The 13,729-nt window shown below is 38.9% G+C and overlaps 1 protein-coding gene across 2 annotated transcripts in view; it reads right to left on the reverse strand.

The window, feature by feature from the left end:
- The window catches only part of mib2 (MIB E3 ubiquitin protein ligase 2), a 209,762-nt gene that overhangs the window by 37,933 nt on the left and 158,100 nt on the right, over positions 1-13,729 (reverse strand). For both annotated transcript variants that reach the window (XM_039755849.1, XM_039755850.1), the window contains 3 exons: positions 13,177-13,325; positions 9,158-9,314; positions 6,675-6,829 (listed from right to left, as the gene is read on the reverse strand). In XM_039755849.1, the coding sequence (XP_039611783.1) occupies positions 6,675-6,829; positions 9,158-9,314; positions 13,177-13,325 (461 nt within the window). The remainder of the gene's footprint in view (positions 1-6,674; positions 6,830-9,157; positions 9,315-13,176; positions 13,326-13,729) is intronic.

The following is a 13,729-nucleotide window of genomic DNA, read 5'->3' on the forward strand; positions in this document are numbered from 1 at the left end:
AACAGGACCAAACTCCAGGAGGAGCGCCAATTCACCACAAAGCACACTCAAACTCTCCCATGCCGGGTCAATTTCAAAGTCTTCAAAGAACCTTACCTTCGTGCTATTATCTCTCTATTATATAAGAAAAAAATTTGGGACGAGAAAGACACTTTCACATCCCACAAGATGAGACTTTATGCCAAGAGAGTTAACCATGCCTGGGGCCGGAAAAAGACAAAGAGTAGATGACAAAGTAGAACGTCATAAAGAATTCAAAAATGTTGGCGCGATACACATGCCGAGCAGGTTAGAGATAATGGAAGTAGGAAAATTCGAAAGTATCAAAAAATTGATAGTAAAGATCACATTAGCACAAACAAACGGAAAATATTACTCTGTGAAATAATGGGGGAGAAGAGAGACAAGGCAGTGAGACAAAAGGACAGCTGCTGTACAGGCTTTTAACACTAGAATTACCAGGGAAAAAACGAAAAAGCACTTTACTTCCAGATAATCAATCAATGCATGAGCTGGGAGAACTTTGTGCACGTTCTACAGTGGTGGGGGATGGAATAGCAAGCTGCTTGCTGCTTTTCTTTATCGGCACATTTACAGGACAAAAGACGCTGGCGGAGAGGTGCGAACGTATTTAAGGTGGGACGGATTTACGAGTTTTCTTGTAGGCTCTGGAAATTCTAGTGTTAAATGTTCGAAGTGCTGCACGAGATGCAGATCACGCGGCATGGCAGCAGCAGCAAGCCAGCAGCAGCAAGCCAGCAGCTGATCGAGCGAAGAGGAGGTTATAATAAAAAAAAATGTATTTGTTTCCCATTGTGTCACCGTTTAAGAGGGGTTATGGAGGAGCGACCATGTCTCCATGGGGTGCGTTTAGCTCCCCTTTTTACAACGGTGCGTAGCGCAGGCAGGGGGTGTTGGCAAGCGAAGCGAGCAGGGAACCAAGCCCCCTAGTAATAGAATAAAAAAATCTTTGGCAAATTTTGTTTCTTCCCATTGAAACAAACCAAGTTTTCCCTTTATTATTTCAAAAGGGCATGATATTTTTAGTTTACATTTCTTAATTATATTAACCAGCACATAATCAGCTATTCACTTGAAGCATAATGCATTTTAAGTGTAAAGTCTTTACTGTTATTGTGCATACATACAACGAGATTAGAAATGCTACTCCAGATCAGTGCTAGCTCTACACACAACCACAGAAACAGCTAGCCACCTTAATAAAATGATAACTTTCTGTGTCTGTGCATCCATCCAGTTACTAGGGGAAAAATAGGAAAAACATGTAGAAAAGGTAAAAAAATAAATAAAAATACCACATAAGGATCTAAAAATAAGAAAAATGGTCTTACTGGCCTATTTGTTGAGCAATATTATACAGTGGTAATAGCAGCATGGTAGCAACCTTCTTGCATCTGCTCGGACTATGTGAACAAGATTTACAGCTGAAATGCTAATGATTGATAACTTTGCATGATGGGCAATGGGTGAGTGAAAATAATGATAAATTGATGTTCATGTCTGGAAACCAAAGTCCCGACACAACTAGGCTAGAGTCACTAAACCAAGTCAATGTGGTAGCAACCACCACCACATTTTCTCACCACAACACTTAAAACTATAAGAGTGGTCAGTTCAACAAACTATGCCAAAAGGAAGCAGCCAAAACAGAGAGTTGTATCTAAAGAGGAAAAGGCTGTCAAAACCAGACCAAATGAACAACCCATACATCAAATATAAAACATGAGGTCTACATTAATCAGTTTGGTTTCAACTAGGGTTGCCAGATATCCCTTAAGTATTCAGTCGTAAGTATTCAGACCCTTTGCTGTGACACTCATATATTTAACTCAGGTGCTTTCCATTTCTTCTGATCATCCTTGAGATCACCTTCATTTGAGTCCAGCTGTGTTTGATTATACTGATTGGACTTGATTAGGAAAGCCACACACCTATATATATATATATATATATAGGTCTATATAAGACCTTACAGCTCACAATGCATGTCAGAGCAAATGAGAATCATGAGGTCAAAGGAACTGCCTGAAGAGCTCAGAGACAGAATTGTGGCAAGGCACAGATCTGGCCAAGGTTACAAAAAAATTTCTGCTGCACTTAAGGTTCCCAAGAGCACAGTGGCCTCCATAATCCTTAAATGGAAGACGTTTGGGACGACCAGAACCCTTCCTAGAGCTGGCCGTCCGGCCAAGCTGAGTTACCGGGGGAGAAGAGCCTTTGTGAGAGAGGTAAAGAAGAACCCAAAGATCACTTTGGCTGAGCTCCAGAGATGCAGTCAGGAGATGGAAGAAAGTTGTATAAAGTCAACCATCACTGCAGCCCTCCACCAGTCAGGGCTTTATGGCAGAGTGGCCTGTCGGAAGCCTCTCCTCAGTGCAAGACACATGACAGCCCGCATGGAGTTTGCTAAAAGACACCTGAAGGACTCTGAGATGGTGAGAAATAAGATTCTCTGGTCTGATGAGACCAAGATAGAACTTTTTGGCCTTAATTCTAAGCGGCATGTGTGGAGACAACCAGGCACTGCCCATCACTTGTCAATACAGTCCCCACAGTGAAGCATGGCGGTGGCAGCATCATGCTGTAGGGGTGTTTTTCAGCTGCAGGGACAGGATGACTGGTTGCAAATCGAGGGAAAGATGAATGCGGCCAAGTACAGGGATATCCTGGACAAAAACCTTCACCAGAATGCTAAGGACCTAAGACTGGGCCGAAGGTTTACCTTCCAACAAGACAATGACCCTAAGCACACAGCTAAAATAACGAAGGAGTGGCTTCACAACAACTCTGTGACTGTTCTTGAATGGCTCAGCCAGAGCCCGGACTTAAACCCAATTGAGCATCTCTGGAGAGACCTAAAAATGGCTGTCCACCAATGTTTACCATCCAACCTGACAGAACTGGAGAGGATCTGCAAGGAGGAATGGCAGAGGATCCCCAAATCCAGGTGTGAAAAACTTGTTGCATCTTTCCCAAGAAGATTCATGGCTGTATTTGCTCATAAGGGTGCTTCTACTAAATGCTGAGCAAAGGGTCTGAATACTTAGGACCATGTGATATTTCAGTTTTTCTTTTTTAATAAATCTGCAACAATTTCAAAAATTCTTTTTTTTTTGTCTGTCAATATGGGGTGCTGTGTGTACATTAATGAGGAAAAAAATTTATCTAAATGATTTTAAGAAATGGCTGCAATATAACAAAGAGTGAAAAATTGAAGGGGGTCTGAATACTTTCCGTACCCACTGTACAGTGACTGTCAACAAAGTGTGTTGTTACTATTTGCCACAGCCCACTTTTTTTTCTAACTGCCTGTATTATATAATAATAATATTTCTCTGTTGTCTGCATTAAAGAAATATTTTCAAATGATTTCACTTTTACAGAATTTTTTTTAGCTTGTATTAAATAATTTTTAAATGATTTTACTTTTGTTTTCCTCATAACTCATTAAAATCACTGCTTTTTGTTTTTAACTTATGTCTCTACTTTTATATAATATACTAGCTGATTACCCAGTGGCTTCGCTCACTGAGTGCAAGGGAAAAAAATAAAATGTAGTATTTAATTTATTAAACAGTAAAACATTAACATGCAAGCAGTACTGGAGTACTGGAGTGCTTTCAGGTAAAGTACATTTTAAAGGCGCTATAACACAACAGGTAAGTAGCACTAAGAGCAGCTTAAATGTATTTGGATCATCTCTCGGTAGCAGATCCCTTGTGAAAGGTGCTACACGACCGCTGTGGTATAGAAATTACATTTTGTATGCAATCCTACAAATTTCTGCCTGATAACCTTGCACTACGTGCCTGTGTTTTAAGAGAAAAATTATTCTGAGAAATGTGGATGCTGCCCTTCCTGCTTAACAGGCAGAAGGTCCAAACAATTCCCAAGTCGAATACTTCAAATAAAGAGGTCGGTACGTCTTCTTAAAAGAATTTATCACAAAAGAAACCTTGAATGTTGCAGGGTTTTAGTGACCTGAACTCACCTTAAGGGACAGTAAGTAGTCGTGAAGCGCACTGATCACACTCTTTCGCAATGATTTCCACTCTCCCAGGAGCTGACGGGACACTTGAAGTGTCACAAACAGTGTGAGAAGAGAGGATGCCGCCCGAAACTGCGAAGCTCTCGACCCGGCAGAGCAGCCCAACATTCCGCGCCTCCGAGCGGCCACTTTGTTCTCACAACCCCTCGCTGCTGAAGGCAGTGTCGTCTTCACATTGTTTACAGCTCGGCGCAATTAAAAAGTAGAAAGACGCAAAGCTGTTTTCCTCATCTCTACTACTATCAAGTACTGCCAATTAAAAAAAAGTTATAATGTGGCAGTTTCCGCGACAGTCATGTGGACAAATAAATAAAACTTCTCTATCAGAACGCGCCTGGCAGCGGACGGCTCAGCACTAGAGTCCAGAGAGGAGGGCTGGGAGAGGGCAACGCGGGGCGCACTTCTGTGAGACAGATCGGCGTGTTTGTGTTTACTTCTTTTCAATATTAGTAAAGTAACTCTCACACAAATAACAATTCATAAAGACGATATAAAAATGGCGTCCACAAACGAAGTGATTAGCTCCTGTATTATAATATGTTCTGTGGTCATACGGAATTTCCGTTTTGCATGGTCATATGTAACTTCCGTTTCAAACGCTAAAAGAATTTTATATATATAGATTGATCTGGGTGTGTCGGGGGTATGTATAAATTTATTTATATAGTAATATAGAGAGAGTCCCAAATTTCTAATTTTCTAATCTGGCAACCCTAGTTTCAACTCATCTTTCACAGGTAGCACAGCCAGTAAATAAAAAAATCTTACAATCTAAAATGAAAACATTTACATAAAAAATGAAAAATTATTGTGAAAATGTTTGGATATATGGTAATATTAAAATAGGAAAAATATTGCACTTTAACTACAGTAACATTTACATGTCCAGATAGAAGTTGAAATGTTGAATGACACTAAATATTAGAATTCATCTCACATATAGCTTTTGGGAAAAAAAACTGGTTTTGAATCTTTTTAATCAAATCTTAGGTTATCTGTAACACCTGCCAGAAGGCAGCAAAGCAAATAATAATATTTTACAATATCAGTTGTTCTGTTGAGAGATTAAGAACTGAAAATAACCGCTAGTGACGGCAAAAGGCAGCCAACAATATTCTGTGCTGTATTAATAACTCTACTGAGTGGTTGGAATACCAAATTGAGATACAGCATATGCCAATCCACTCTCAACATAAGCATAGCTTCTCCGTCAAGCAGTTTTTCTTGAGTATGCTCAGGTAGTGTAGCCGCTGCTGAGCCTTCTTAACCATTATAGTGGTACTGGCAGTCCTGGAACGATTCTCAGAGATCAGGATTTCCAAGAAAGGTGTGCATTCTTTTCACACATGAAAACTGGGGTCAGGTCTGCACTTGTTCTCCTGAAGTCGATTATTAATTCTTTTGTTTTTGAGGTGTTCAGTGCTAAATTACGCACTGAACACCATGCTGCCAGTCCCTGGACCTCATCCCTGTAGGCTGTCTCATGTTCCTCTGAAATCAGTCAAACCACAGTAATGACGCCTGCAAATTTAATTTAATCTTGTTTATGGAATTAGTAGAGACGAAGTTGTGAGTATAAAGAGTATATGTTAAAGGACTGAGCACACATCCCTAAGGGGAACCTGTGCTAAGTGTAAGGGTAGAATTGATATCAGATCTGAGTTTAACAGTTTGAGGTTGGTTGGTGAAAAAGTTCTTTATCCAGCCTGTCCTGTAAAATTGTATTGAATGCAGAGCTTTAGTCTATGAAAAACATCCTCGCTTAGCCACCCTGACAGTAGGAGCTACAGCAATGGCACCTTCCGTGGACTTGTTTGCTCCGGTGTGTCAAACATGGGTGAAATGTGCTGTAAGATCAATTTCTTAAAGCACTTCATAATAACTGTTGTCAAAGGGACAGGACAGCAATCAAATTGTTTACAAGTTTGATATTCTCTTTGGCTCTAAGGGCAGGCTCTTTGTGTGCAAGAGTTGAGAACCAATGAGCGTTCAGCCAGAAGTACAATGCACACTAGGCAGCGACAAGGAATAAGTTCAGAAACAACCTCACACATAGAAAAGAAGCTTGTCTGTCTGATGTTTCATGTTTCATATACTAAAACAGAATGAGAAACAACATAAATAAAAGGCAGAGTCTGCTGCTGAATATGCTGCAGCTGTGAACCCATTGCACAGGCTCCATCAGGTAGCACGCTATTGGCTGTCTGAAAAAGGGGCAAACATGACTTATACTGGCAATCATTAGGTAAATGTGATATGGCCTACGATTCAGGCATGTACTTTGACATGGTGCAGCAATGAACAGGCAAATCTGACATACCCCATAACAGAAAAGTCGCATAACACAACATCAGCTTTATCGGAGTCTTTGTTTCCATTGGTGTGAAAGACTGTACAGCCAGTTATCTCTATCGCAGCATCTACACAGAGTAGAGTCTCATCTACATATAAAAGGTTACACTGTACTTCAGCTCTTTAGTCAATGTAGTTAGATAAATGGTAAGAATTATATTATTTGGAAATAAGGAAAGCAAGAAAGCAGCTTCTTGATAATAACCTCCTGTTAGACCGACACAGACAGCATGACACGTCCAATTATACTCACAGTTTGTTTCCCTTGAGAGCTGCTTGGTGCAAGAGATTAAATCCCCGGTTGTTTTGTTGGGTGAAGTCAATATTAGGCACCTCTGTTAGGATTTCAATTATGTTCCTAAAGTCCTTAGCTATGGCGTCATGCAGTGGTGTGTCTCCATAGGAATCCTACATGAGGAAGGACAAAAACTATCTTGTCTTATCTTTTTATTTATATAGCACTTTAAAGCAACAATTGTTGATCAAGGTACTGTACAATAAAAACAAATCAGGACACATGCAATAAACCATTCACCACTTAGATACAGAAGCCACAATAAGAGCAATAAAATAATAATAGGACAAATTCTCATACTAAAGTAAAAACCCAAGAATAAAAATAGGTTTTATTCTAAGATTTAAAGTTTACCAACTTAACATAAAGAGGCAGGGGTGTCCAAAGTCTAGGGGTAATCACTGAAATAGCACCCTCTCCCCTATGCTTCATTATAGATCTTGGCACAACCACAAGAAACTGGTCTGAAGATCTAAGAAATTTTGACGGCCTGTTAAAGTGTCAAAGATCTGCAAGTATATGGTGGTGCTAGGCCATTTAAAGATACTAGAACAAATAACAGAACCTTGTACTCAATTGTAAACTTAACTGGGAACCAGTGGAGAGAGACCAGTATTGGTTATATATGATCATACTTGCATTTCCCTATTAATTAGTGGGCAGTAGAAGTTTGGATCATCTGCAAGCAGGAAAGAGATTCTGGCCTAACTCCTGTACAGAGCGAATTATATATATATAAAATTGTATATAAATGTAAGCATTACTCTCAAAAACGTTGAATGATAAAAACAGCGTAACTTTAGTCAAAATTCTTAAATGATATAAACTAGATTTAACACGTGAATTCATTTGCTTATCAAATTTAAAAACATTGTCAAAAATCACATCTAGCTTCTTTACATGGTGTTTAATGTAAGAAGACCCATACAAATGTCAACAGGACTACAAAAAAATAACACAAGGATTTCTGTTTTCTCCTCATTAAGATTCCGGAAAGTTAAGGACATCCAAGCATTGATATCCTCAATACAGTTAAAGTGTTTTATAGAATTACTATTATTATGTATTAAAATGTGTGTATCATCTACATACAATTGATAAGAAATGCCATATTTTTTTTAAAATAAGCCCTAAAAGGAACATGTATTGTGGAGGATGGCCAACCGTTTATCCCAGCCAATACCCCCAAGCCACCAGGGGGAGCCCTCCTTGCAGCATGGAGGTCCCCAGAAGACCAGCAGGGCATCATGGACAATGGAGTTTTTATGCACCGCCCTGCTGGATGTCATGGGGGCCACGAGAGGGAGCTGCAGGGAGGACCGAAGAGTTCTTCGTGCCCTATGACCCGGAAGTTCGTCATAGGAAGAGCGATGGGCTTCCGGGTTGAAAAAAAAAGTACCATTTACCCTGACCCAGAAGGAATAAGGACTCGTGGAATGTTGGCTAGGAACACTTCCGGGTCAGGGAGTATAAAAGGACTGTGGGAGCTCCCAGACGGTGAACTGAGCTGGGTGGAAGGGTGGCAACGCGTCTGGGAGCTGGAGGATTGTTTATTGATAGTATTGGTGGGATTTATGAGTATAGTGGTGGAGAGTGTGTTTTGTACACTGTGACGAATTAATAAAGTCAACTTGAGGACTTTTACCTGGTGTCTGGAGTCGTGGACAGGGGTTCAAGGGAGCGAGTGCGCCCCCTATCTACCACAGTATAAAGAAGTATAAAGTTTAGCCCAAGAATAGATGCCTGAGGGACTCCACATGTGACACAGACCACAGAGGATGAACACTCACCATAATTAACTGCCTGTAAGATAATCAAGAGCAGTACCTTTTATACCAGCTGTTTATTACAGATTGTACTTGAAGACCTTGAAGCTAAAATATTCTTTTGATAATTACAATTTTCAAAGTCTTCCCTTTCACCAAACAAGTATTAAATGATAAAATAGGCAACAAAACATTCCAATCTGATTGGACTACTATTCTGGTCCCAGAAATGGAAAATAAATCTAATGGAAGATACAGGCTTCTAATATTCATACAACAGGGGTACACTTCTACTATCAGCAACCCAGGATTTGAAAATAAGATATGACAAAAGAGTCACAGAACAGTGTTAAAGTAAGATGTGCAAGGAAAACAGTCATTTCAATGAAGACAAGATGGTGCAGCTGTTTGATATACAGTAGTCCACAAGGTCTAGTCAAGGGTGTTTTGAATACTAAAGCACTGATCATTCCAAAAATAACTAGATCTTAAGACCACTCAGGATTTAGCAGGATACAAAGAAAGCTGTAATATATAAAGTGGCATCAGAAAAACACATTGAAAATTATTGGAAAATAGAAATTACAGCTCTTAGCTAGCTATTACAAATCAGCTAGAAGCATGTAACATGCATTGCCTTCTAGAAGAAATGAAGCAGAGAGCTGCAAAGGATACCTGCAAGTTGACATCAGCGTTGTGCTCTGACAGCACTCTCACCACCTCCGTAAAACCTTTGTTCACTGCGATGTGCAAAGCAGAGCACAAAGAATTGTTCAACACATTAACACTGGCCCCTTTGCTGAGTAGGAAGCGTGCAATTTCTGACTGGTTTCTGAAACACACAAAAAAATTATTATTTTTTTTTACCTTTTTGTATTGTTCTCTGTAATTCTTTTGATATGATGTAATCAGATATGAGCAGTTACAACAGACTGCCCTGCATTATTTCTCAATTAATGGATGACTTATACTGTGAAAAAGGTTCACTCACTTCAGCTATAAATAGAACAACTGCTGAGATCTTGAACAGATCTCAGCTTTGTAGCCGAAAGCCACAGAATTAAACAAATAGGCTGTTAATTTGCTTCCTAATGTTCTAATAGGGAGGTGCATAGGAGCAGACGGGCTGTGAAAACTGTTGGGTGTAGTCAGCCCTGATATTTTCTATGTTATTTTTTGGTTAGTTGAGCTTAAGGAAAAAGACAAGTATAAAAATAATGCTTTAGAAGGAAAGAATAAAATTTTTTCTCTTTAAAAGATTACTTTGAAAACGCATAAACACAAAATATTGATCATAAATATATGCCCCCAAAAATCAATATGGGCTTAGTGCATTAAAAACAAGAAATCAATAAAAAATCAAAGCAAAGGCAAAAGAAATCTGCTCCATTAGCAGCAATTATAGGCTTTATGCACACGGTAGTTCTGATGTACTTCTGGTAAAATCTTAGCCAGCTCCATCACTTCTGTTGTCCATAATGCAGTTGTGATTTGTTTTTACTGGCAAGAATGTCCAAGAAATAGAATTTTAAGTTTCAGCATACAGATAGCTCTACAGCTGAACATTGGTGTGTATCTTCATGTCGAGCTTCCAGTAAGTACAACAAGGTAGTTTTCCTACATTTCCCTCTGATGCAGACACACAATCTAAATTAGCTTTATGTTTAGTCCTCATAGCCGAGTTTGTAGCCGGCATTTAAAAAAAATACAGATTTTCACATGTCAGGGAGTGAGAAAAGGGTGGCAACTGCTGAAGAAGGGACCGGCCCCTGCATCATTTGAGTGGAACAATTTCTCCGTTCCACTTTCAAGATGGGGGTTTGGGAGAGGAGAAAGGGACCAATGGAGGATAACATGAGTATGATAAAATCCTCGAGGACCATGACTACACTTTGGGTCTGGATCAAGCAGTTGTCGAAATTGCACAAGATGAAAGTATGTTTCTCATAGAAGATCCTCCAGCTGAGTAAACAAATTGAGACCCTTACAGAGAAGCAGCAGTTTGGCATTCATCAATCTTGCTGGCTCAGACAAAGACATTTGATTTTTTACAAGGCAACATGTCCAGCAGACTCATGTTATTATGTATTAAGCTTACATACAAATTCTTGTCCCTGAATAAAGCAGCGTCAATAACCTCCTCATTACTTGAATTTCATCCCTACTAAAAATTCCTTAAGTGGACCGAAGACATGATAGTCCCTCTCTGAATGACTTGCACCAATCATACACTGTAGACTGAGAGAGATACTCATCCCCAAACTGATTTTTAAGTCTGGAATAAATCTGAGATGGAACGGCTCCTTCATTTGTCAAAAGTTTAATAATAATCTGCTGTGCAATACTACTTTGTACCTCCTGCTCCGGCATGTTGATTACAACTGACAGGAAGGGAGGAAAGAGCTCCTAGCACTACTAACGACAATGTGTCACGTCTACCTTGCACTCTTTATAAGAACAGAGCATGGAAATTACTGTTTATAATTGAACGCCCCTCGTATCAAAACCGATATTGTACGATAAACACATAAAAGCAAATGGGGTCAACTTAGCTGATCATTTGTTGACTTGAAGTGAATGCAACACATTTCATCTCTTGTCAAAAACAATCACCCACACCTGTACTTCCCCAGACATCTGAAGACAGCGTGAATTTCTCAATTTATTCTCACAATCTATTAAAGATGCACAGTAGAGTTTACTCTCTCTAGCTGCATCACATCCTAGTTTTGGCACTTGGTCAGCTCAAGAATGTAAAGCACAGCAAATGTTATTGAAGGTGACACAGAACATAAGCAGAACCCAGCTGACGTTTATTCAGAACATGTACAGCACACCCTGCCTTAGAAAGGCAAATAGAATATTTAAATATTTCCTGCACAGCCACTTTTCTCACTCCACTAACAAATGGTACATAGCAATTGGCACTTGCACCAATAGATTCAGGGTCGGTGCAAGGTTGTAAGGTTGCTGAAGAGCCAATCGCAAGAACAAATATTGTAACATGACAAACAGTATGTTATGGAAGCTGAGAGAGGACGTGCAATATCGTTATTTTTTTTAATTGTCTCCTCGAGATAACTGACTAATTTTATTGAGATCTTGGGAAAACGAAATTTGCTTTCTCGAGTTAACAGAATAATTTTATCAACATGTCGAGAAAATGAAAATTTGTTTTCTTGTGATAACGGAATAATTTTATCGTGATCTCGAGAAAACGAAGCTTAAACCTTTGATCCTGGCATCAGGCTCGCTTAGATTGCAATGCCTATAACAGTTGAAGCCATGCTAACCGTCTTCTTAAATGACGGACACTAACATTATTATATTCTAAATTAAGGCATAAACATATTTCAGCCTGTGTCAGCCCTTGATTGAACAAAAATGTGACGCGCTGATCAATATAGTTCTGCTCTTCTGCCATTTCAAACAGGACGTGGCTTCAATAAGCTAAACATTAAATGCTAGATACAATTATTTCATAATTTCGAGAAAACAAGATCTTTTGTTTTATCGAGATCTCGATAAAATTATTCCGTTTTCTCGAGACCTTGATAAAATAAGTCCTTTAACAATTAAAAAAAAAAAAAACGATATTGCACGTCCTCTCTCGGCTTCCGTAGTATGTGTTGTAGGGTATGTACACATAAACATGAATAACCTACTGCCACTGTGGTCTTTCAGAATGTAAGTTTAATATTGAGTAAGTTTCATTTCCAGTCCAGTAATTATCTGAGTATGTCCATCTATATTCTTAGAGTACTCTACATTCCTCAGACATTCCAAGGGTATGCATGTCAGGTATTTGGTGAGAATGAGTGTGGAACTGTGACCTGAATGTACCTTGGTACAATGGACTGGTACCAAACGGAGAGGCGCTTACTGCCTTGTGCCTAATTCTTCCAGAATAGACTCCGTTTACCTTCTGCCATTCTACATTTCAATTTGAAACACAGAAGTTAAAAACAAAATAATAACATGCTTCATTTATTCTGTTTATATTCATTTTTGCTTATATTAATTTTGACAATTTAAGTTTTATAAAAGCCATTGTTTAATTCTAATTTCAGCATTTATTTAAAGGCCACTGTAAGTGGAGCCATTTGAAGGAAGCTTAGTAAAAACAATGAACTAAAGCTATGAGGCATAATTACAATTTATTACTTTAATCTTTACAGTGAGTATTTTGATTGCATTTACATTTGGTTAATATGTTATTGAAGTACACACTACTGCCACACAACAAAAGTAAAACTATACTTCATAACGAAATAACACAGCAAGTCAATGTTTGTCAGGTTTGAAAATAAAACTAGGATGGCCATGGTGTGTGAAAGTTGGTCATTTCACTTTCATTCTTCTCTTTAGCAGATGCTCATGATGCAGCCTTAAGTAGAGTTACAATGTTACAAACCATTTTCTCTTAATGTAGCATGTGATGCTAGGTAGAAGCATTTGACCTTGGAGGAGTACTATGTAGTAAACTGTTTCACATCAGATATGTGTTAGAAAAAAATGTGTTTTGTGATACTGCAAAACTGTGTGAGCACAGAAACAGACATTCAGTATAAATGAGACATTAATGTTCAATTATTCCAGTAAGGTATTTTCTAAAGTACTATTGCTTGCCAAGTAACACATGAAAAAGTAAATTTACACAAATGACAACATCATCTCTTTGAAGCTCTCCATACCCAAAAGCTGTGTAATGCAGACAGGTGTCTCCATCCTCATCTTTAATTTCTATGTTAGCATTGCTTTGCAGGAGTATCTTCACAACCTCCATGTGGCCTTGATGTGCGGCGACCTGAAGAGCTGTTTTTCCCTGATTCTTTACATCAACCTACAAGAATCAGAAGGTGGATTGAATACGCACCATGTTGACAAAGAAGACTTTTGTTGTTTTCAATTTTAAAGTATAAACTGTGAAGTATAGCAGGAAATGCAATTGTACCTCAGGCACATGAGCTCAGTCAAAAAAACAACAAAGGTCAAAGTATAAATGGACTAAGTGTTGGTTCCCCTTCCACCTTTAGAAACAGATGTGGTGGAAAAGTATGTTTTACATGGACATTCCAACAGGTTTTTCCTTTTTACCTAACTGGTATCCCCCATTAACTTGTCTTGATGAATGAGCTTTAGAAGCACCCAATGACACCAACATCTACAGGATGACACAGCAGTGCCCAACAGTGAAAATTCAATGAAGGATGCCAATGAAAGCTGATTTCAAGTAAGGTGTGAACT

Source organism: Polypterus senegalus, chromosome 6 (assembly GCF_016835505.1).
Source record: "Polypterus senegalus isolate Bchr_013 chromosome 6, ASM1683550v1, whole genome shotgun sequence".
Classification (NCBI taxonomy): domain Eukaryota; kingdom Metazoa; phylum Chordata; class Cladistia; order Polypteriformes; family Polypteridae; genus Polypterus; species Polypterus senegalus.